This window comes from Xiphophorus couchianus, chromosome 3 (genome assembly GCF_001444195.1).
Source record: "Xiphophorus couchianus chromosome 3, X_couchianus-1.0, whole genome shotgun sequence".
In the NCBI taxonomy this organism is placed as follows: domain Eukaryota; kingdom Metazoa; phylum Chordata; class Actinopteri; order Cyprinodontiformes; family Poeciliidae; genus Xiphophorus; species Xiphophorus couchianus.
Window position 1 is genome coordinate 7463450 of NC_040230.1, and position 25108 is coordinate 7488557.

Sequence of the window (25108 nt, forward strand, 5' to 3'; positions counted from 1 at the left end):
TAATCCAATTCTGAAGCCAGAGTTAACATTTTTTCAAGGCTATCAACACTTAATGTGTGTGATAAAATCAAATTAGACACTGTGGTGAAGATAGCATTAAAGTAGATGAACTGTGAAGAAGTGAAGCAGACACTGAAACCCTGAAAGGATTTTATTATCGCTAATTTCATGCAAGACTTTTTAATTTAAGGATTTATGACTCAAATGTGAAAAAAAAAATCTTAAAAGAATGATTCACTGTTAGGTTGAAATAATTTTTTATGTATTGTACTTTGATGTGCATTTGTGTACGTGTGTGTCTCACTCACAGTTGACATTAAGGACCGTGCTGTTTGACTTCTCATCATAATTTTCTGCGTCGAACGCAGAGCACACGTATATTCCAGAATCCGTACGCTTGACATTCTCCAGTATCAGAGAACCGTCCACACCAGAAAGTTTACGTCCCTGTAAATTGAATCACAGATTTAATACCTGAGTGATGAAGCCAGGTAAATATGATGTTAGTTTTTTATGTGAAAGATTGATAATCTTGATATGTTTACATACATCTTTTGTAAAGTCAAACGAAGGCTGTGGGTTTCCATCAGTTTCACATTTTAGGGTGACATTATCACCCTCTTTGACCACAGTAGGCTTGAAAAGATTAAACATAATTTTTTCAAAAGGATCTGCATGATGACAAGAGCAGATGTGGAACAGGTGAAAGTTCAATCAGTGGTTAAAGTTACAGTTATGCTTTACATAAATGATGAGTATGACATTACATTACAATCTACAACCATTGGAGATCAGATAAATATTGTCTGTAACAGCACCGAATATTTGGACAGGCTTTTATGTGCTTTTTAACCCTCAGGTTAGGGGTCAGACAATTAGAGAAATACCATGGTGATTAAACCAATGCAAATGGAATCAGAATAGTCATAATCCCTCCTCAGCAGAGGGAAGCATGGCATGCTCTAAATTAACCAGTTGATGGCTGCTTATGCAGGTGACACAATTTACTAAAATGACAATTTTTGTCCACTCCTTTCATGTCCTATGCCCAGGGCTAAGATGGAAGACAACCTATTAGACATTGCAAAGGACTTGAGACTAGGGCGGAGATTTGCCTAAAAGCAGCAACAAATGACTGTTATCGTACAGCCAGTACGATAATTGAATGGTTTCGAAGAAAGTTTTATTATATCTTACAATAGTTCGGTGAAAAAACAGACCTAAATCTAAAAGTCTGAGGCAAGACTTCAAATGTATTGTTCTCCGTTCTGACTGGAGCTTTGGCTATTTTGTCTGAAGCTCACGGAAAAACAGGCATGCTAAAAACAATGAGCTAATTACAATATATTGCTGGGTAGCAACATAATCTTTGTTGGAAATTGTTTTGTTATCTGCTGTTTACATGTTCTGTCTGAGGCAGAATGAGTGTTCAAAGTTTCCAATTCCTGTGACTGTCCAAATGCAGTCATGTAACGTTAACTAGTAAGTCTAAATTTGCTGAAAATGTGTTCTGTTTCTATTAAAAATATATCAAACAACCCCCAATAAAAACACCTAAGGACCAGTCTTTCTATATTTACTCAAAAAACTGCTCCTAGATTTTCACTCACAGCGAAGTTCAATTTTCATGGGTTCAGACTTCTTCTGGATGTTCTTGTTCTTCTCTCCTGCCAGGCTGTACTCCACAGTACAATGAAATATAGAGTCCTTGTCGGCCTTCGTGGGCTGCATGTACAGTGAGTTCTTTATGGTGTAAAGACCCGAAGTCTCCTTCACCGTAGAAAGAACCATGTAGGTCTCTGGCAAAGATTAGTAAAACCATTAATCATGACATAAATGCCTTTGAGTGTCTTTAGCAAGACAGCATCAAGCTCCATCGTCCAGAGGACACATACTTTCCCTTCTGTCTTTGACCTCAGGAAGAGGCTGGTTGTCTTTGAACCATATGGTCCTTGGAGAGGGGAATCCATTGGTTGCTACGCAAGTGCCAACCTGATTCCAATTTGAGAAAACACAAATTAACTTTTAATGGCCATGTCAAAGTAATGCTTTTGTTGTCCTTAAGCCATTTTGTGACATCAACACTAGTAATGGCCACTGTCTCAAAACAAAGACAAAAAACTGAGTTTACTCTCCAGGAAAATAAAAAAACAACAACAAAACATGAAGATTTTTTTTTTGAAGTCGTCTATATTCCATTCCATATTTAATTATAAAACAACATTGTTTTGTAATACCTAAGATTTATAATAATCACCATCCAGCGCAATGTTAAAAATTTTCAGCACTGCATGAAGCTGTTTGACTGTTTTCGGGCTTCTGGAATCATATAGATCAAATTTGTTTTAACATTTCCAATAATAGGTGCATCTACAAATAAAACTTTAGAATCCAACAAAAATCAAAATCAGAATCAGCCTAATTGGCCAAATAAGGGATTTTACTAGGGTTTCATACATACATAAAATATAAATATATAAACTTTAGAGGAAATAAAATAAGGAAACATGAAACATACACAAGATGAAATACAAACCTCTGAGCTGGTCTGTCCTCCCACTGAGATGGCCTGAGACGGTTTTTTGATTTCTGGTTTCTGGGGAGCAACTGAGATGGAATAGAAAACAACTATTAATCATTACCCTTCATCAATAGAAAGGGGTTTTTAGATGCAACATGCAAGTGCTCACAATCACTGACTTTCTACATTTGTATTTCAAAGCACATACCCGCTGACCTTGTTAATTAAATCTAGTAGTAAATAACCTTGCTCATAGTATTCCTTTGCTAACTGGATTCATCTGCGTAGAAAAGGGTCATACGAGGAAGAAACTCCCACTTCCCACTTCCTACTCAACACAAACACACACATTCAGCCACAGGTGTGAGCACTCCCATTTGTTTCTCTGCTTTATTCCCAAGCTAACTTGTCCAAGGTTATTTTATCTCTTCCTGCAGTTGTTGACTGTGCATGAAAATAAACAAATTAAACCCTCCAGATGGAGTTTCTGTCCTTCGTAGCTCCATGGTGTAGGACCTCTACCCTCTCAAGGACTCTCCAAAAGTACTGGCAGGCCAAGGGAATGGGAAACTGAGAGTTGTTTCTCTTTTGTAACGCAGTTCCAAATTCCCTTGAGAACTGTTTATATTCTGGACAATAGCAGTGCAACTAGATTTATCTCCTCTTCCCTCCCACATATAAAGTAATGTTTTCAGCAAAAAACTATTTGGGTAATTGTAGTTTATGAAAACTTGGCCAGAGGAGGGGAAAAACAACATAAAATAAATGAAAATTAAATGAAGTTAAAAGTCGGTAACCAGTACTACGGTATTGAAATGCTTTAAAAAGTAGGATTTTGAAGTAATTCCAATGGTTTAAAGAGTTTTTCATAAAATGCCAGAGACAGTGCAGGAGCGGTTGATGTTTTCTCCAGATGTGTAGAGTACAGAAATGCAACATTGTCCTCCCACTGTCCCATTGTCCTGAGACAATGGGAAACACACTATTCTCTTGTTTACAAAATATTGTCTGATTGGAAGTGCTTCAAGTCTGTTTGAAATCAAGAACTGTAGAGACTTCTCTCACTCTCTAAAATTCAAATAAAGTTTTATGCTGTTTTATGCTGTAAGTTTTTATGCTGTTACAGAGTGATTTTGTTGGATATAGTGGCTTTTAGAGACAATTTTATTCAACATATACTGCACCACAATAAAGATCTTTAAGCAAAAGCTTGATGTTCTGAGTTCTGTTGTGCTCCTCTTACTGCTTCTTTTCTGTTGTCTGTATTCAGATTTAGTAGCTATGCAGTAGACAAAGTTACACATTTAAGCATAAAAGGGTTACTCCGAGGCTTTTACAGATATTGGTATTAGATTGGCACTCATAAATCCTGGTTATGAGCATAAACAATAAATAAGTGCTATTACATTATTGTTGCAATATTATGCCTGTGATTTTTATCATAAAGCATAATAATCAATATTACATTATGCGTTATGTTTTTTATGCTATAATGTGTTGTGTTATTGTAGCGTTTTTGACTAAAAACTATTATACACTGACACTATAATATTTTCCCTCACAGTTACTCTTTGAATCTCATACATGATGCCTTTTCACAAAGTAATTGCTGGTTTGCATTTCAGATATTATTTAGCAAAAATGTCTAGTTATTGGGAAACATGCATATAAAGGAATAATTCATAGTCTCAGTTTTTAGTCATGTAGCATTTTTAGATGCTACATGTCTATATGGTTGTTTTTCAGTATTTGAAAATAAAAAAAATAAAATACATTTCCTTTAAAGAACAACTGAAAGTCCAATACAAGACACAAGTAAGTGCTTCTTATTTAAGATTACATGGTAAGGGAGGGGCAAGGAAGCATCGCTCTGCACCAGGGTCAGGCCTTTGAATGACGGTGATAAATCTTGACTCTTATTAGGAAGAGATATATGAGACGTGACAAGTATGATTGAACTATTTATCAATTATGCCTAGTGCCATTAAATTGTGGTTAATTGACCTCTGGGGAACTTGTCAAAGGAATTTGGGATCAGAGAAAGCCTAAAATTATAACACAAACCAAAACATCACACAGTTTTTTTTGGTTCTTGAAAAGTCCAGACTATTGCAACAAATTTCACTACATCTCATTTAGGAGACTTAAGTGTAAATGTATACATGTCTCAAATCAATTCAGTATGCATTAGGTGTGGTTAAGTTAAGGCAAGCACAAATGGACACCCACATAAATCTCACAATTTTGAAACCTTTTTGAAGGTGACACAAAAAACTCATCATAAGTAACTTTTGAAGTTCAGTAGGAAAGTTTGATATGTTAAAGAGAACTGGTCTACATACCAAACACGTCAAGAGTAGTTTCGCCTTCTCCAGACCCGTCCTTGCCAGCAGTGACCTGGCAGTAGTATTTGGTTGGATCAGAGGGTTTCACAGACTTGATGGTCAAAGTGAGGTCTTCTTCGAGAGTGACTCGATCAACCAGAGGAGTGCCGGTGTCGCTCATTCGCTCGCCAGAATTTTTACGGTAGGCCACTCTTACTCTTTGATTTTCATAGTCCTAAAAAAAGATTTGAAGAAAACAAAAAAAATGCAGAATCTCTGACAGTGCATTTGTACTTTAAGAGCTTCAATGTGAAAATGCTTCTTGTGTGTAAATATTTTGACACAGTATATAATCCACTTGCTGCACAGTGGTAGCACTGTTGCCTTGCAGCAAGAAGGTCCTGGGTTTGATTCCCGGCCTGGGGTCTTTCTGCATGGAGTTTGCATGTTCTCCCTGTGCATGCGTGGGTTCTCTCTGGGTACTCTGGCTTCCTCCCCCGGTCCAAAAACATGACTGTCAGGTTAATTGGTCTCTCTAAATTCTCCCTAGGTGTGAGTGTGTGTGTGCATGGCTGTTTGTCCTGTATGTCTCTGTGTTGCCCTGCGACAGACTGGCAACCTGTCCAGGGTGTACCCCGCCTCTCGCCCAGAACGTAGCTGGAGATAGGCACCAGCAACCCTCCCGACCCCATTAGGTACCAGCAACCCTCCCGACTAAAGGGACAAGGGTGGACAGAAAATGGATGGATGGATGGATGGATATAATCAACTTACAACGTGCCAACCAACAACAACATCTGGCAAGGCTGTGCCAGAATATGCACAGGGCAGTTTGGCTGTTGTTCCTCCGTCCGCCTCCACCTTCGGATTCACCTTCACAGTTACAGTGCCACAGCAAACTGGAAAACAAGCAAAAGCAAAAGAGTTGATTATATGTGTCATCCTGTTTATACAGACCTACAGTATTTAATACATTTGAATATTATTGAAAGGTTATTTTATTTCTGTAACTCAATTCACTAAGAAAGAAACATCATGTAAATTAATTACACACAGAATAAAGTTTTCTTGCATTTATTTTGCTAATATGATGATCTCTCCGATTACAGCTAATAAAGACATGATATTTAAGATTTAGAAAGAAACAAACACATGGTGGGAGTCTTGTGATGTCTGGAGCTGCTTTGTGACTTGCTGTAATTAATTGAACATGGCACTCTGCTGTCTACATGCAAATCCTAAAGGGGAATATCAATAATTGGCCTTGAGCTTAAGTGTACCTGGGTAAGTAGCACAACAATGTTCCAAAGCACACCATTAACTCTGATATAGAGTTAATGGTGTCTCCAAAACCTAATTTTGTTTTTTTGTCTTTGAGCCATAATTTGGACCTCTGATTTAGATCCTGTTACATGAGTTTAAACAGGATGTTCAGGCTGGAAAACGCTCCAAGAAATGAATGAACTCTTTAAAGTGGGCAAATCGTCCTCCTTAGCGACTTAAAAGATGACCTTCCCTGTTATCAACATTTGATATCTATTCCACCCAGGTTGACAATTATTTATAAGGCTAAAGAGCTAATTAAGTTTTCACACAGGGTCAGGCTGGTTTGTATAGCCACAATTTGTTTTTCCCAAGGATGTTTGTTAAAAAATGAATTTCATTTCAGGTCTCCAAAATATATTCTTTCAACACATCTGTTATAAAACAATGTGAAACCTCGACAGCAAGAATGCTAAGCAAGAATGTAAGAGACAAAGAAAGACATATAGGTAAATCTTTCTGGTGGCAAGATAATGTCAGAAGGTCCAAAATCTTTGAAATATCTAATCATTCTTGAATTGGTTCTGGAAACTGTATATTAGGACCACAGCTGTTCTTTAATGCAAGAGCAGCACGTCCACATTGTTAAGGTACCCCAGGAGAAGCAGTGCAGCCCTTGGGACTGGTGTGCTCCCATTTCAACAGACATTAGGATGCACCCAGTGTCCCAGATTCCCATGAAAGACTATGCAGCTGAGGAACAAAATGGGCCTTGGCTACTTTCTCCAGGGACAGACAACTTATTCCCCAAGAAGACTGAATTACAATATGAGCTGTTGAGAAACAGGATGGAGAGCTGGGGGAAGCAAAGGAGCTCAATTTCTGCAAACACAATCTGCAAGTTCCAATTGTTTTCAATCAAAATGACAAAAAGCTGTAGGAAAAAAACAGTACTATAAAGGGTTAATATAGTTATCATGCTATATTTAATTAGAAATCCGTCGATAAGCATGACCGGTCTTTGTCGTTCCCAGTTTTGACATGCAATTTCCGGGCTTGTCAATATAACTTATGTCAGACTTATTCAACATACGTTTTTTAACAAGTGAGCCATGCTTGTGATAAAACAAAGCATTGAACCAAAGTAGCTAATCCAAAACGCTTCAAAAGCACCCTTATATGTAAACTGTAGTTTAATATTTAAGCTGCAGGCATGCATACGGCTAATGAAATACACAGACCCAATATTCTGTATGATCACATAAATTAATCATACCATCAATTTCTAGACTACAAAATCCACCACTGAATAATTTATTTGTTGTGAAAATCTGCCAAGAGTGGAGAGAATATAGACTTCTGGGAACCGTAGCGGTTTGACAGGCTAGTTTTATTAAGGAGGCAGAGAGATGGAGAAGGAGAGGATGAAAGAGAGTTTTTATAAAATGTCTGCAGAGAAATGAGAGGAGCTAAGTGATGGATGTCTCGTTATCAGTCTGAAGAATAGAAGGGAAGACACGGAGCATTAAAAAATTTGGGAGGAGATAATAGGGTGTGCTGTCAAAATTAAGCACTATTTTAGCTTTGTGTTGTTAGTGAGACACATTCCACTGTGGTCAGAAGCTGAGATTCACCACAACCCACAAACCACAGAGGGGCCAAAGACCAGTGAAGTGCTGACATTTGATAAAAAGATCTCACGTCTCTGTCCAACATTTTACCCTCTCACTTACTTTGCTCGCTTACTTTTTCACTTCCCTTGTCTCTATTTTTAATCTTGCTTCTCTTTTTTTCCACTCCTCCTCATAAAATTATTCAATCTCAAGAGGACTGGTTTTACAAACTGATACTCATGGCCTATGTTTGTAAAGGGGGGAAAGCCGCTAAAAGTATTCTCTATTTTTACGCCAAAACAAACAACAAAGGAGCCAAGCAAATGTACGGGAATGTTTGAGTAAATGAAGCGCAGAGCTTTTCAACAGCACTTAAGGTTTAAGCATCCCGTTGAGTGCTACATGGGAAAAATACACATTGTCGCACACAAAACATTAAAGTAAAGACTTTCTGGCACATGTGCAGGACGTTTTCCCCTTTACAAGGTGAGATACAGTAATTGGAATTCTTTTAGGTTTATAGTAATTATGGCACTAATAATTGCAACTTTTGCTAAAACATTTTTAAGCTAGACCCATGCTACAAGAAACTATGCCTGAGTGGTGAGATACTGTAATCAGACCACCCAGGAAATCTAAAAACAACATTGCTTTGCTTTGATTGCTGTTTTCAAACTCTGTTTTAACTAATGCAAATGTGGACAGATAAGTAAAAACTGTGCAATTTGGTTTGTGTTCATGTTCTGTATGAGTGCAGAATTATTCTTCTCTTCAGTGACACCAACTGGTAAAAAGAAAATCAGACAAAAACAGGAAGAGCAGTAAATGGAGTAAAGAGCAGTACGTTTATATTAGAAAGTGTATTTTCATTTAAAAATGTTTTGCCAGATGTAGTGGGACATACTGTCCTAGAATAAGCAGTGGAAGAGTCGCCTGTGGAAACACAACACCTGCTACTTTACATGTTCTCTGCAAGCAAACCTTACAGTTGGGTCTTCAGAGGTTAAAACTTTGCAACATTTCCACTTTAGACATGATTAAACATATTCAGACAACAAAAATATTCTTTTGAAGGGATGAATTAACATTTCCAATATTAAAATTAGAGATCTACCAGGAATTCACAGGAATTAGATGATTTTTAAAATTGATTAAACCTGATTGGTGTTCAGTCTGCAGAAGCTAAAGAAAATACAACCTTTCTGGTCAGCAACCATACTAGCTGCTACCAGGTTGCGCAAACAATAAGAAGGTGTTATTGAAAAAAGAAGACATAAAGTTAGCTACCTGAAAATCAATAGGAAAGCATTAAGAAGTGATATAAAAAGAAACAGTATTTTCTACATTTCAAGATTATAGAGAGGAAAACTTTCAACAGCCAGCACAAAGGCAGAAGTAAGTACAGCACAGACCGTGCACTATTTTATTCTTTTAAACGTTAATGAGATTTGGGAAATCTCAAACATTACTAGAAGTCTCAGAGTTAGGGTAAGCATCGACTTTCTCTATTTTTTAGCAGTGCAAACTGAAAATTTCAAATGAAAAATGATAAATCCTGGGCAATATCAACCCTCAACCCTTTCATTATCAATAAGAAGTTAAACGTTGTTGTACACCACACTCTTTCCCACACACACAGTATGGCATCGTCTCTGCTTCCAATGTACATAATTAATGGCTTGTCAAAGCACGAAAGCTAGAAAAATGTGTTGAACTGTTTTCCCATATCTACCTATATTACAGGTTTTGAAGAGACGTCTTCATCTAAAAATATCAAAAATCCGAAGTGGCAGATCAGAAATCGGACAAATCGGTGCATTGTCTAGTTACAGCTGCATGTAGCAGTGAAAAAATGGTTCCAATTATAATCTTTAAAAAGGTTTGCAGATAAATAACTAAAATGATTTAATTTAGACGACGACACACAAGCTTTGACAATAGTTGTAATACTTTATACTGCAGCTTACTTTAGATGCCTTAAAGTGCAACAAACATTTTTCAGTTTCCTCACTAGTGTTTGAGCCATCTGTTAGAACTCAGATTGGACAAACTTGTCCTGACCTCTTAGTATTTCTGACTGTTACTGATGTCACATGAGGAGAATAAATTGAGAAAAATTTAAATAAATAAAGGTTTGGCAGAAAACCTTGAGCATTGATGCAATAAGGGGAAAGAAGACTCTTCTTGTAACAATAATGCATGAGGGTAAAAGGGAGATATAGCCTTTTCCAGAGCAAATGTGAAGCTTCCTCACTGATTATTTGAGGATGCAGATTAAACATTCAAATCACATTGGCTAACAATTCATTTTGAGCCATGCAAGTCACACTAAAGCAATCCTATTTCAACCTAGGAGGAAATACTGTAACATCTGTGTCTCATTCTTGCATCACACATTAAGAACATTTTTCAACCACTGGTGCAAATTTGCCAAACATAATCGGTTTACAACCGCTCCACTCTCACTTCCACAACTTTTAATGCCCCCTTTTTTTATTTTACTGAATAATGATGTAAAACTGTTATGAGTTGAAGCATTCGGTGAAAGACTGTTACCATAATTTACAGAACAAACAACCCACTGAGGACAATTAGGTGGTGCTGACGTCTGGTAGGACTCAATTATAAGGCATGAAAATCTAAATCAGCAGAGTCCATCTGCATCACATCCTGCTTCTTCTAACAAATTGCTGCTCACTGATTTTATTTTCTGTCTCCTTCTCAAACGTATCTTTTGGTGCAATTCGCAACATGTTGAGTCCGGAGTGATCAATCAGGCCGCCGCTCTGTGTTTTATACACATGGGGCAGCTGGACAGACGGGCAATTAAAGAATAATTAGGGAGTCTTCCATCCAATCTGAGCCTGGAGCAGCATGTGGGTGTGTGCTGCAGTGTTAGTGTATTTACAGAAACAGGCTGATGGCTATCATATTGTGTGAGAGCGAGAAAAAGAAACAAGGGGGAGCAGTGGGGGCTACTGGAGTGTACGGAGGGGTGGGGGTAAGTGGTGGCAGAGGGGCCTCGTTAGCTGATGCAGGCTAGATAATCGGATTTTGTTAAAGAGAGGGAAAGTGTGTGTGAGGTGTGTTTGGGGTGTGTTTGAGCGGGTAGAAAGGCAGATGGGAACAATATGGTCAGACTGCGACCTGTACACACCTACATAAAACATAAACACACACACACCCTTACAGTACATCTATAATGCATGGGATATTTATGAGCATCCTAACTCCTTTAAAAAAGCTCTGGCTAAGTACGTTGTGTGAGGAAAAGCATCCAAAGTCTGCAGCAGAAGCAGAGAGGAGGAGACCCAGAGGGTTGTGTCAGTCCCACATCTACTGAAAAGTTAATGTGAAACTAACTTTAAAACCCTCCTGTCTGCCTCCTCTCTCTGTTGCATCTCTTTCTTTTTCTCCTCTCTCTCACACACACACGAGCGCACCCCTACACACACACACGGACACACGAAGAGAGAAAAGAGGGAGCCTCTCATTATGAAAAGAGCCAGCTGGAACCTCTCGCTCTCTTGTCCTCTTTTTCTTCTCTTGTTTTTGTCTCACCTACTGTCATATTCTGGACATCATACCGGGAGCCTCTTTCTCTTTGGCATGCCTCCTTTTATCCCTGAATCTCAAAGAGCATCTTTTAATACCCAGTGCTCACGTCTTTTATTTACAACAGAAGCTAAGGATTTGCAAGTTGGCGATATAATAAACCAAAGAAGAAAGGGGGACGGAGGGAGAGAAGAAATGAAAAGAAAAAACACTGTGCTGTACGACAGTCAGCTATAACCCCAGTTTTTTAAGTCACCATATACTATTTTTTTTTTATATATATTACCTGCTTGTCTCTTTTGCTAATCCAAACACAACTCTTGTAAAAAGTGATAGATTGATGTAACTCAGAGAACTGTTTACCTCTGCATAATACAGCTAGGGGTCCAAGAGAGGTGACTTAGACTTCAGACTGCATATATTACAGTGATGGATCATAAAACCCCGCATCAACACTGCCACAGGAAGTGTACAGAAGATTATTCTGAGCCAAACATAGGAAAGGGCAGCGCACACACAAAGTGGTGCCTGATGAACTATGAATGTCAGTGTGTGAGTGGGGGTGAGTGTGTGTGTGTGTGGTCCAAAACTCAGACAGGATTAGTGGCTTTGAAAGTTGGCAAAGCAAACAGTGCTGGGAGACACAGCTTCAATGTCATGAAGGACTTAATCACCTACAGTATGAGGTAATGAAGCTAACAGCAAAAACACAAGCAACTTACAGACATTTTCACATGATGTCAATCAGAAGCTTCAATGCATTTCATTGGGAAATTATGTGACAAATCAAAACAAATACTACATAATTGTGAAGAAGAAAAAAAATAAGACATGGTTTTCATATTCTACAAATTAAAGTGCTAAAAGCTGTGCTGTCCATATTTGGCAAATCAATGTCAATATTTTGTAGAGCAAAATTTCAAGTCTTGCCACAAATTGTCATCTAGGGTTTGAATTTTAACTGGAGAGTTGCAACATTGGGTAATAATAGGTTAAGATTTTTGTTGCAACTTTGTCAAAGAACGAGTTGCTTGAAAAATCTCTTTGGCTAAATAAAAAAAAGTCTAAGAGTGCAAGTCTCTCTTGAGGTCTTTGCAATTGTTCATCAACTATTAATAGATGGAAAAATCATTCTAAATATACTGAAAGAGCTGCTGATCAGTCGAAAGAGTTGAATACTGGAAGTTGCATCATGCTTTTCTGATTACCACATGCTGAAATCCACTCAGCTCTCTACGACATCGTTTCTTCTATATTTCACTCAGTTTGCTGTGCTTTGAATTTTTTATCATGGCTTTTCCATGTTGTGACTTAGCAACTCTTTTTTGGTATGCAAGTGTTGTACTTTTTACAGCTGTAAATAGCTGCCTTTTCTTTTCTATTTAAACAGATTTGCCCAGTTAAATTTATGCTAATGAAAACTAATATTCGGAGGTGCATTCAGCTGGAACTGAGACGAAACACGTTTCTCAAGCTTATTTTTAAAGCAAGAAAGCCTAGAATATTTTTGATTTGAAGCCATCAGAGGATGAAATTGATTGTAAGACTATCTATTTACTCTAACAAAGAAAGTAGCAGAAGCACAATGCAGTTTCACTTCCACAAACAAAATGCTGGCATAGCCTGTGCACAAATCTTTATAGCTAAGGATCAAGTCATCTTCCCCTTATCTAGCCAGCACTGACAATTTCCTGTAAATATTAAGGACTGGAGCAGATTCAAATCTTGTTTTTATGGGCCTCCTTCACTAAGTGCTCACATTAATCTGCTTGCCATGCCATATTGCAACAGTATGACAATACAGTTTGTTTAGGGAGTTTCATTTTTGCAGGCAAACCTGATCTATCTCAGACATTTATCCCAAAGGTGGAGACATAATGGAGTAAAACAAACACTAAAGTGTCCCTGTGTGTATTCTGTAAGTAAATTCAGTGATTTTCCTTTAAGTTGCAAAAACTCACAGCATCCCAAAGACGGTTGTTTACTGTATTTACAGATAAGAAAGAATAAAAAATGAAATGTTATTATGTAATGTTTAAGTATCCGGAATCAAATTCAAACTTCATTGGTGATTTCCTCTTGAATCTCCTAAAGTTTGAGTAGGTGTCAATTTGAGACAGAAATAAGCATGGGTTTACACCACATGGCACATATGTGCGTGTGAGCTGGGTTTGTGTGTGTGAGTCAGGGCCTTTCCGGGGTAGTCTCCCTCTGTCAGGGTGGGACCTTGTAAGGCAAGGAGTCCATCAACGCCTGAGTGATGAGGCAGGAACAGGTGCAGCGCTGGGGAACGGCAGCTGCTAGGAGCTCCAGACTCAATCGGCCAACCAACAATGAGGGCCACATAGAGAGCAGCATGGGAGAGAGTGAGAAACCTCGAGTCACACAGATGACAGACAAACAGCAAGACGGGAAGTAACATGGTTGGAAAAAAAAAGTCATACCGTTTGGAGAATAAGGCTTTTAGTGACCAAGGAGACAAAGACACAGCTAATGAAAACAAGCTAGACGTCTGTCCTCTTGGAAGGGTGTAAAGGTAATTGCATCCTAACATGATGCATGCAGATATGTCCACTGATGACTTTATTGTTCTCTAAATGTTGACCTCTAAGATAAAATTACTGGTTACTCTATTTAGAATTGAACAGATGTTCACCAAAGTCGTAGGCTGGAAGCACAACAAATACGGAGGAAGAAAGGAATTTAATTGAGGGTTGTCAGTTCAATTTATTAAAAATAAACAAAAATAATCAGATTTTATTCTGATGCGAAATAATTTAGAGTTTGGAATTTATTATTAATACATTATCTTTTCCTTCAACATAGAAAGTACTCCTGGTTATGCTTCTTAAAGGACAAAGGAAATGACGGAGCCATGGATTAAAATATGCTGTCACACAAAGGTGCAATTGATGGTTAACAGAGTATAATATGTATTAGCTGAACAAAGTATAGTCAGTAGTAGATGGCAGGTTGAATATGTAGTCTGCTGAGGAAAACTAGGAAAGTTATTTTTTTTCTGAAAGAAAGAATATAACTGTTCAACTGCTGTGATCTGCCACCATGCTTGTTTGTACCGTAAACATTGAAAATACTTTGCCAACGTACAAATCACAGGATTACTTGTATCCATTCATACCATTAACTTTGTGTTTTTTCTTTGTTTTATTTCCTGTAAACACATTTAGATTTATTTGTGTCTTTTCTGTCATTACTACCCAGCATGGATAAATGATCAACTGAATATGACTGTATTGTATTTTAAATTGGTTTGAACTGGGGCCATTAGAGCTGACTCTAATTATGACTTAGTAAAGTATTAATAAGGAATATTAATGACTCATTTTTAGCTTTTCACTATGACTTGAACAACAAAATAAAATAATTCTAAAAGCGTTAAAGTGTAATTGATATTTCTTAAAATAATGTTTTGCAAAATGATTGTAAAGAAAAATTACACTGAAAATTGTACCATCAACTGAAAAGAAAACAAAGAGAAAGAAAATGTAAAACTCAGGCCATCTTAAAAGATATTTGTTGATAAAAATAGTCATACATTTGTCAAAGACCATAAAAATAAGTCTGACCACTGATCTAATAAATGTCCAATATCCTGAAGCACTTACAGCCTCATCCAGTTCTTTTCGTAGATAGATTCCACACACAGTAAACAATAACATAAATTTCTCTCTTTTGGCAGACAATTACAGTAACTATGGCTGTAGTCTCAACTATTTCCTATGTGTCCTATGTGTTTTATACAGGAGCCCTTTGCAAACCTTCCCCATGACAGATTCATGCACAGTTGAGACCAAATGATGTCATATAACCAGATACTAAACACTTTATGAAAGGGTACAACTTTGTTTTTGCACTGATTGACACTAAATCTGAGTTTATTTTCTTTTTCATCTAAATTAGAACTACTAAATTATTTCTGCTGACTAAATGTCAGAAATATTTGGTAATACAAACATTCATTTTCAAAAACAGCATGAGAAGTTTACACTGACATTACCTTAAAGAAGTTACAAAAGGTAAGATTATGAAGTCATGTCTTTGTAAGCTTAAGTTAATTGCCAACATTCATAATGTGACACAATATTGTAATTTGATTTGATCCAAATGTATTTATAAGGCATTTCTATCAAATGCTACAAAAAATATATGTAAACTTCTACAGTTTGGAAAAGTAACAAGACTTATCTAAAAAAATATCTTGTTATTCTGAAATTTTGCTAATATAAATAATTTGTGGGCGTCTTCACTGAATATAAAACAACAACAAAAAAAAACATATACTGATTTCATGTCAAACAGCAAGAATTTAGAAATCGTATTATAATGTTTGTAACTATAGTTTTAATTTGATGTTTTATGGTGTTTTATGGTGAACTGTAATTTAGGATGATGTGTACAATTCCCTGCTTCTTCTCCAAAAACAGAAACTTGATGTTCTGAATCTTAAGACTCTCTGAACATCCAGTAAATCCTTATAAACTTGTTCACTCAAACACCCACGGATTAAGTAAAGTGATCATCAGAAGAGTCCTGGAGACGAAAACTTTTTTTTGAAGATCTTGGCTAAGTAGAGCATTGACAGCAGCACTCTAAAGTCCCAATTACAGCAATCTGAAATTCAGCTTCAGATTTATGAATCTTATCTGATACCCACAGGCCCTTTAAAAGCCTCTCTTCTCATAACCTTGACTGGATGGCAAAGATTAATGTCCGTCATAGACGATATCTGGGCCTCTAATTGGAGTCAAACAGGATTACATGTTTAGTTCTCGCATGTCAAATAGACGTACCCTCATTTTCAGTGGATTTCCTGTATTTTATGAGGGCAAATGTCATATCTGTGTGTCTTCGGAAGCAGGATTGTTGATTAAAGGTGAGATAAAAGGATTCTGGCTATTACTCTGATGCCACCTGCTAACTCCTCCCCACAATTACAGGATAAATGACGGTCTGCTCGTCTTCCTGTCTCTGCTTGTACCGATGCTGCCTCAAGTAAAAATAAAATTCACACCTGGGACCCTGCAGTCACACACAAATTCACGTAGTTTTCACAGTTATACCTGAAGCCTATCAGACTTTTTATCCTGTTTTCTTTTAATATATTGATATTTGAAGAAGTTCCTATGTGATGTCTTCACAAACACAGAAGATAAAACCTGATATGCCTGAAAATTCAATCCCATATAAGTTAAGGCTTCGGTATCCTTTTAATGTTTGGGTTTAGTGTTAACTTAATTTTTCTATTCTCTTAGGCTGCACTTTTATAGCTCTTAGATCAATCCCCTTGGTTAAAATCTGTTTCATCTTCTGTGTCTGAAGTGCAAAACACACTTTCAATGGCACCAATTTGATTAGCACTTAAAACACGTTTTACTTTATGTGGATTTAGAGGTCGTGCTTCGTTTTAAACAAGTGAAATGAGACGAAGGCTGGGGCAGAATGGAGCAGGATGGAGAGAACACAGAAATGAGTTGGGAAGGTCAGATCTTCTCGGGGACTTGATGTTGACGTAATGCAGCTGAGTCAAACACAAGCCGATTTGCAATGGGCTGAGATTGCGTCAGCAGTCTCCCCCTACTGCCATAAGGCTCCACGACGTTCACATTCTGCATTAATGCTGTAAAGCAGGGCGAAAGGGGAATGCAGTGTTTAATGACTCTGCAAATGAGTGAACAGCAGTACCCCCCATAAGGTACCATAAGGCAAGAAGATTTTAAAATATTCCCCAAAATTTGGTGACTTCTCCTTGACAAACAGATGTACATAAACAATGACATGAGGCTACAGAAGTAGTAATAACCCCCCAGCAACAACGATCATGTGCACTGATGACTGCAATATGACATGACTGTCTAATCATCATACCAAAGGTAGTTCAGTGATACACCAGCCCCAATGAGGCTCAGTGGTGAACAAGAGAAGCGAAGGCTGACCCATGGTCCAATCTAACAGACAAGCTAGTGTAGCTCACATTGCTGAGGAACCTTATTGTCAGTTTAAACAGTTCATAACAGTTTATAAAATATGAGGTTACATAGCCACAGACTAATCAAGGTGCCCTATGTTGACCCTTGTTCACTGCTGACATGCCAACAAAAAGTATGAGCACAATAAATGGAGCATGAAGAAAGGAGGGAGGTATCCTGGCCTGATGAATCATGTTTTCACTTCAAACAGGTTTCAGCCACTTGAGCCTCCACAGCTAAGTGGATTTTGGCAATATTTTTTAACAAAGTTATGGTAACAAAGGTTTTCAGGCTTCACGAGTTTTTAATTCATGGAACATTTCCATCTGATTTCTGCAACAAAATGGCACTGAAAGTAACATTAATATTTTTAGATGTATTTTTCTTATCAGGTTGAAACAATTTTATGTGGTCTTTGTTTTACATTTCACAGAAGAAATTTTTATCTCTTCTCTTTTTGCAACATTTTTACAATGTGTTTTATTTAAAAATCTAAAAATACATTTAAAAAATAGCAAATTTGGTAGAACAGATATATATATATATTACTTTTTTAAGACATTAACTTGGGCTCCAAATTTTCCAGATCTCAATCCAGCCATGCATTTGTGCAGGACATTGGGAAAATTTGGAATCTCCAAGGTATTCACTACTTCCAAGTCCAAAATAAATATGGCTGCCTGTGGCAAACATAGGGCTGTTAGTTTTAGTCAAAAAGATGTGCTGTCGGTTTGAATTTTACTAACTTGGTAACACACCAATGTACGACCTCTATTAGTAAGAATGTTGTTGCAGTGTTGCAAGGTAAGACATGCCATCACTAGACTGGTCATGCAAATAGTGCTTGTTTTCCAAATTGAACCTGAAATACTGTGAAGCTCAGTAAATTGTCATTCCCAGATCTCTGACTTCAATGACATGAGTTAGGAGTGTGGGTTTTGTTTCCTGTAGGCAGTAGGGATTGGCACTGGGTCTGCACTGCAGTAGAGGGCAAAAAGGTAAGATCACAGCGTGTGTCACTGTGACTGATAAATCACAGCTTTACGACTTGTGTGCTCTATCATCTCATGGTGGTTTAGGAGCTCAAGACAAACAGTGTGAAGTGGACTACAAGGTTGGCCCGTCATGCACTCTTGTCCACTGAGAAATTCCCCCTCATCAGTCTTGCTGCCCTGGCAACGGGGTGAGAAGTCAACTCCCTTCAAACAGAAGAGTTTGCAGCTACGCAGTAAATAAGAGGATTTGTACGTGCGTGGGAGAGGGAGTGTTTGCCCTCTTCGGACATAAGCGTGCAAGTGGGAAGGTGAAAAAAGGAGAGATGGAAGACAGGGAGAAAGAGTCCACAAGAAGAAGATAAATCCGCCTGATGACACTGCAGTCTACTGTCCTCCCTGGAGCAAGCAACAGTTGTAAAAAATAAAAAATAAAACAAAAGAAATAGACTCAAGTAAGAGATTAAAAATAGAGAGAAGAATGTATGAGTCTGGGGAATTTTAGTGCTGTGTAAGCACTCCTAGAAAGGTTGCTTTGATATATTGTCTTGGTGATAGAGCAAAGTGTCCTTCATCATTTGAATTAGCTAAGTAAAACCCTGCTCATCTCTCACACTGAATTTCTAAGTCATTCATAATGCTAATACATTTCAGTTGATGCAATCTGCATGCACTGACTGACTCCATTTATAGTGACTAAGATTTCCCAAAAGGCAGAGGGAAAAAAGATACACTCGCCAGTTACTTAGTTAGATGCACTTATTCAATTGCTCATGCTCAAATAGTGAATCAGTCACTCATATGACAGTAACTTCAGTAATTATAGTCTAATGAACATAGTAAACATAGTTATCTGAAGCTGAAACCGAGGATCAGAATGAGGACAAAGGGAGATTTAAGTGACTTTAAATGCGTCGTGGCAGTTGGTGCAAAATGAGCTCATCTGACTACATCAGGAACTGCAGATCTCCTGGGATGTTTACGCACAATCCATCCATCAGGTTTACAGAGAATTGTCTGAAAAAGAAATAGTATCCAATGAGCAGCAGTTGTTTTTGATGAAAATAGTCTTCTTGATGTCAGGAGTCTGAGAAACTTAAGACTGTCTGAGTTTATAGAAAATAGGTCAAATAATCACTTTTTGCAAGAAGATAGAAGATGCATAATCCACGTATCTTCACTACAAGATACGTGGATTAATTTAAAACAAACCAGATGGACAACATCAGCAGGAAACCACATTGTGTGTTACTTCTTTCAGATAAAATAAACTGAAGCTCCAATGTGCATGTGGTCTCCAAAATTAGACAATGACAAAAAGGATGGTTTGATCCTGGTTTGATGAGTATTGATTTGAGTCGTAACATTCAGCAAGAAAGCATAGATTCCTCTTAACCATTGTTTTCAGTACAGATGACAGCAGTGCTATGGTGTGGAGGATATTTTCATGACACACTCCGGGCTGCATAGAACTGACAATCCAATGACCTCCACTGTCACTCAATCTTAGTCCATGCCTTTTTAACATGTGGTGGAAAAGGAGATTAACATTTTTAACTTACAACCAAGCAATCTGATGAAATGAAGACAGTACAAAGGAAAATTAAAATAAGGAATGATTCACATTGTTGTATTTGTGCCTCTGCAAATTATGGCAAAAGGGAGTGCAACCCAGTATGATGAAGGTGTACGTAATAAAGTGGCTGGTGACTGCATAAATGTGAATAACACACAAGAATGGATTAAAATATAAACTAGAATTTTATAAGTCTATAACTCAAAATGAACCAAACATAAAGCATCTCCAATTACAGCAAACCACCTAGTCTTGGCTGGCTTTCATTTTTAGGGAGAATTCAATTTGGAAAAAGATTGAACAGGACAAAAAAGTGTGTCTGTGTGTGTGTCCTGACCGACCTAGAAAGAACCCAATCAGTGGATGTCACTAAAGGGGCAGAGATGAGAAAATGTGTTAATATTTAATGTTTTGGGGGCCCCAGAATCAGGGCCTCCACTCTCTTTTGCCGCAGGCCCTCCAATTACCATATTCTATCCTGTTCTACCCACACGATCTCTTTCTTGCTTTTACTCTCCTTCCTTGAAACGCATCTACAGGCAAAAAAGGATGGAAAAGGACCAAGGAATGGAGAGGATGAAGAGAAAAAAATGACAGGAATAGTTTGTTGAACAAGGTTTTTTTAGGGACCAAGGTAAGGTAGCCAAAAGGTTTCGCAAGACTGCATACATATGCAGAAGAGAAATGAGAAAGCAAAACTGAAACAAACAATAAGGAGGAAGATGAAGTGAGCGAATACAAAAGTCCCCTGTGCGTTTTCAATTCCACTCTGCCTCTACCCATTTATCAAAGTAAATGAATTGCCTTAATGGGCCACAATAATATGCAGTGTTTGGCAGAGGTAATCTGCCTGCATATGTTGCCGCTAATCTTGCTGGTGCCTATAATGGGCTGTCCTAATGAGTTGCATTCAGTGATGGAAGTGGCGGAAAACACTATAAATTGCCCACAGGACCAAAATAAAAGGTAAGACAGCAAAGGGAAGATGATAGAGGAAGGAATTGCAAATCAAAAAGAGAAAACTGGTTTATCTATCTGTCTCACATTTTGAGAAAAATGTCAACAGCCCTCCTAGTCATTAAGCATGTTGTTCTTTCATTGAGTAACGTTAAAAATCTGTGAAACTATTGAGCTACCTGCTGTTATGCACAGACTCCATAAATATGTATGTATATTCTCAATTTATCTGCATATAGTTAGAATTATTGCTGCCAATTTATGTTCTCTGTTTTTCTTCTTTCTAGAGAGGGTACCCCTGGTCTAGTGTTTCTATGTTTAGTTGGGTCTTTTTCATGGAAGAAGCCATGGCACATACAGCAATGGGTGCAATTTCTACCTTCATTTTCCCCATTAATATTATCCCTGGTTTAGTGACTCTGTGTATCTATTTTCTGGTGAGAGACATTGGTGAAGGTAATACTCTCAATAACTTTACAGTGCTTTTTTTTTCTGTATGTAATTTTAGTCCTCTCAACCTTGAGTCACTCCCTGCAGATGGTCTCTGATACTAAACCAGATTTTTCTTGTCAAAAATGATGATTTTTTTCTCCACTGCAGATACAGGTTTGTTCAGGGTGTTAAACTGATATGAGTCAACAACTAAAAGCAGTCAGCTGCGCTTTCTTAAATTGCTTTTTGCCACCAGCATTAAATGATCAACTGAACTTGACTGCATTGCACATTAATAATAATTAATTTAGTCTGTCCAATATGATCCAAATCTGGCTACATGATTATGATAGTTTTGTGTTTTGGTTATTAATTGTATTCAATTAAGTTTACATTTGGACTTAAATGAATTATACATGACCACATAAAGTTACATTTGAATCTATTTCAAAGTTTTTTGAGGAAATGTTTTGAATTTATTTTTGTGGTAGAAGTAAAGGAGTTTTATTCTATACTGGATAAAACTGTATTTACTGCAAGTGCCAGTATTATTCTTCTAAAAATGACTGGTACTCTCTACTGCCTTGTTTCCATTGAATTTGTGCAGTGTGCTATTTTATGATACAACAAATTCAGGAAAGTGTTTACATTGGGTTTATTTGGGCAGATGGAGTTCAACCCAAATGGCTAATGTTGCGTCTTTCTAGTGCAACGATAAACGTGACAAACTTGTATGTCTAGTGTTTGCTGCAAGCTGTGACGTTCTTCTATCCCACAGTCAATGGACTATGTTGTGTGAGACCAATAGCTTTACACTAACCTTACCATACAATTTTCTTAGGGACCTACAACTGAATTTGGCCCAGGAATGTTGTGGTACGGGTCAGTTGTATGGGCCATTTTACAATAGAAACAGACAAAATAGCATACCAAAATGCACCCATCCCTGTCTTACCACTCAGTAGAAATGAGGTAAAAACCTTGGTGGTTAATGCTTCTATTTACTGTGGAGTACTTTAAATTCAGTTTGTGAGATGTTCTGAAAGGTCAGTGTTTTGTCGATTTTACATTTTGATTAAATGCATCACAAAAGAAAAGGAGCTGCAATGCTCAAATATTTCTAGAATAAAAACATTTGACTCCATTTATAAAGGTTAGTGTATTCAATATTGAAAACCTTTTATTTTGGGATGATTTCATAGACATGTAACTGGAGTGCTGAGACAGGAAGGAAAATGTTCTGAGCTAAAAGAATCTTCAGTCATATTGTCCTTTACAGCATCTAAGTGTATTAGTTTCCATTTCTCTACTGCACAGAATTGGACAACCATATTTTCCTTACTTTAATTCCAGTGATTACCTTTCTCTAAAATTGGAAACGTTCAGTAAACGTCAAAATATGCATTTATTTCTCATGCAGATTATTTGTTCTTAGAAATGAATTAGAATAGTCTGAGCTTCCAGTCTGACAGGATTTTTTGGGGGGAAACTCACTTGAACATTCATCACAATCCAGTTTCCTACACAATCGTCTCCACCAGTCAAAATAAAAACTGACACTGCAGCTTGAAGCTTGGTAAAGAGTTTTGCAGTTTTATTACTAACTGATTAGACACAGCTAAGAATCTCCATCCTGACGTCAACTATCCGCAGAGCATTACAACCTCCAATGTGGTTTCAGTGGTAACTATGTGGAGTTTAGAAAGGAAGCTACAAAGCTACACTGGTGGTGCAAATTTATAGATTCAGCAAGTCTTTGTTAACAAACTACTTCGTCAGGACGTGTTGTGATTCAACTTTGCAATGTTGTCAATCTTAACATGAGCTTGAATTTGATACTGAATAAAAATACATTACAATTTTTTAAAAAAGACATTAAAGCCCAGGTTCAGGCTCTGAACAGCATATGAGTGCAAACCACACAAACAAAAAACCTCAAATATAAAACTTTAATTGGTTTTGGATGAAGTTGGCAAAAATTAGGTTTAATTTGCATTCCTCTTTCCCTTTATTTCCCCTTCTGTGACTTTATAAGGCCAGCTGGTATACAACCTCAGCATACCAAAAAACTGATATGCGCTCAAAGTATAGACAGGACCCTTAAGTCAGGAAGGATAAAAAGGATAGCAAAGCTGACTTAATAGAAATGAGTGGATAGACATTACAGCTAATCTCACTAAAAGGGTTAGGACAAAGTGCTGCTGCCTCTGCTGTCGCTCTCGTTTCCCCAATAGATCTATTCTTGAATCAATTCATTCTGCAAGCCATTTCCAAACATGCTGTGCAGATAAATACTCTGCATTAAAATAGCTCTTTAGTCCATTTGATGTAATAAAAACCAACTCCATTAGCGGATGTCCATATGTGAGTGTGTGTGTGTTTCCAAAAATATAACAGGACAAGTAGTGTTAGGTAGAAAATAAAAAAAATTAAAAAAGACAGACACTGTGATAGAGAAAGTGAGATTTGCGATAGGCAGTAGAGTGCGGAAATGGACAAGGTGCATTACGTGTTTGTCTGTAGGTCAAATATCACTGGCTGTGCTGCCAATTCTCAGTGTATTTTAATACTAATGAAACTGAAGATGAATATCTATGGGTAACCTATTCACCAGCTCATACTGCTCCAACTCTAAACAGCTAAATCACACATACAAACATCGATATCTACTTTTCACCTCTCAACATCTCTTTCTCAACCACAGTCTCCATCTGTAATCTTTCTTTTTTTTTCCCCAGCTCTCACCTCTTGCTGAATTGTATCACCGAAGTGTTTGGTTGGTCTGACAAAGAGGTCTCTCCCTGCATGGGTGGGTTACACAAACAATGTGAGATGAGGTAAACATAAAGAGGGCCTATGGGTAAATAGCAAAAATGTTCTGGCTCTCTAACCATCTCTCTCTTTAATGGAGCAGGGAGCAATATGATAGAATTGTAAAGATGACTGCTTCCTGCTTCTTCTCATTCTGCATGTAATCAATCATGTTTACATCAGATGCAGGTATAACAATTCATCACGCTGGTTTCACAAGACAGGACAACTAGCTGATAGTAAAAATGACTAAGTTGTGATTGCAATCATTTAAACACACACTAAATTGTGACTGTAAGCTTAAGATTAATAATTTATGATAAATTCAGAACTGTACTGCAACAGGAAATCTCTTTAAAGAGTTTTAAGACCTACAGGTATATTTAAATAAACTAGATAACTAAAAAAGGAATGCATTTTAATACTTTTTGAACAGATAACAGTGAAAACAGAAGATAAATCAGACAAATAGTCATGCCAGTTGACATGCAATTTCTCACAGTTGAAAAGCAGCAAGAAGATAGAAGATCTGATGACTTCTTGTTCTGTCTCATACATATCAACATTTAAGCAACATTTAAGCATCCCCAAACCAGATAAACTTCCATTCAAAAAGCAAAACTCAGACAGATTAATTCCACAAAATGATATATCTCACTTTTATAGAAATAAACACTTTTATTGTGTTTATTTTTGTTAATTTTGATTGCCATGGCTTCTCTGCTAATGGAAAGACTGCGAGGGTTTGCAGTCTACCCTCTACTGAGGGTTTCACAGGAAAAAAAAAACTGCCAACTGCCCTGCAGTTTTATATTTGCTAATATTCAGTTCTTCTTTTGGTTTTCAGTTTTATTGTGATCTATAATCTTTCCAAAGGCCAATTTGAAGCTTATTTTCACAAACAAGAGTGAAAATGATCCTATTTAGTATAATTCTACCCACCTTGGCCCTAATTGCAATTTCAGCTCTGCTCCAGCTTGTATGTATTTTCCATAAATCATTTTGGCTCTACTTCAGTTAGAATTGCTCTGTCTGCATTTTCTGTATCTGTTGCATCCTCTTCCAGGGTCTCTCTCC

At 37.4% G+C, this 25108-nt stretch overlaps 1 protein-coding gene across 3 annotated transcripts in view; it reads right to left on the minus strand.

Annotated features, from left to right (window-relative positions):
- Positions 1 to 25108, minus strand: part of bcam (basal cell adhesion molecule (Lutheran blood group)) — a 65050-nt gene that overhangs the window by 14279 nt on the left and 25663 nt on the right. For all 3 annotated transcript variants that reach the window (XM_028012438.1, XM_028012437.1, XM_028012439.1), the window contains exons 2-8: positions 5620 to 5744; positions 4864 to 5080; positions 2537 to 2607; positions 1896 to 1992; positions 1611 to 1799; positions 550 to 671; positions 309 to 447 (exon numbers count right to left, since the gene is read on the minus strand). In XM_028012438.1, the coding sequence (XP_027868239.1) occupies positions 309 to 447; positions 550 to 671; positions 1611 to 1799; positions 1896 to 1992; positions 2537 to 2607; positions 4864 to 5080; positions 5620 to 5744 (960 nt within the window). The remainder of the gene's footprint in view (positions 1 to 308; positions 448 to 549; positions 672 to 1610; positions 1800 to 1895; positions 1993 to 2536; positions 2608 to 4863; positions 5081 to 5619; positions 5745 to 25108) is intronic.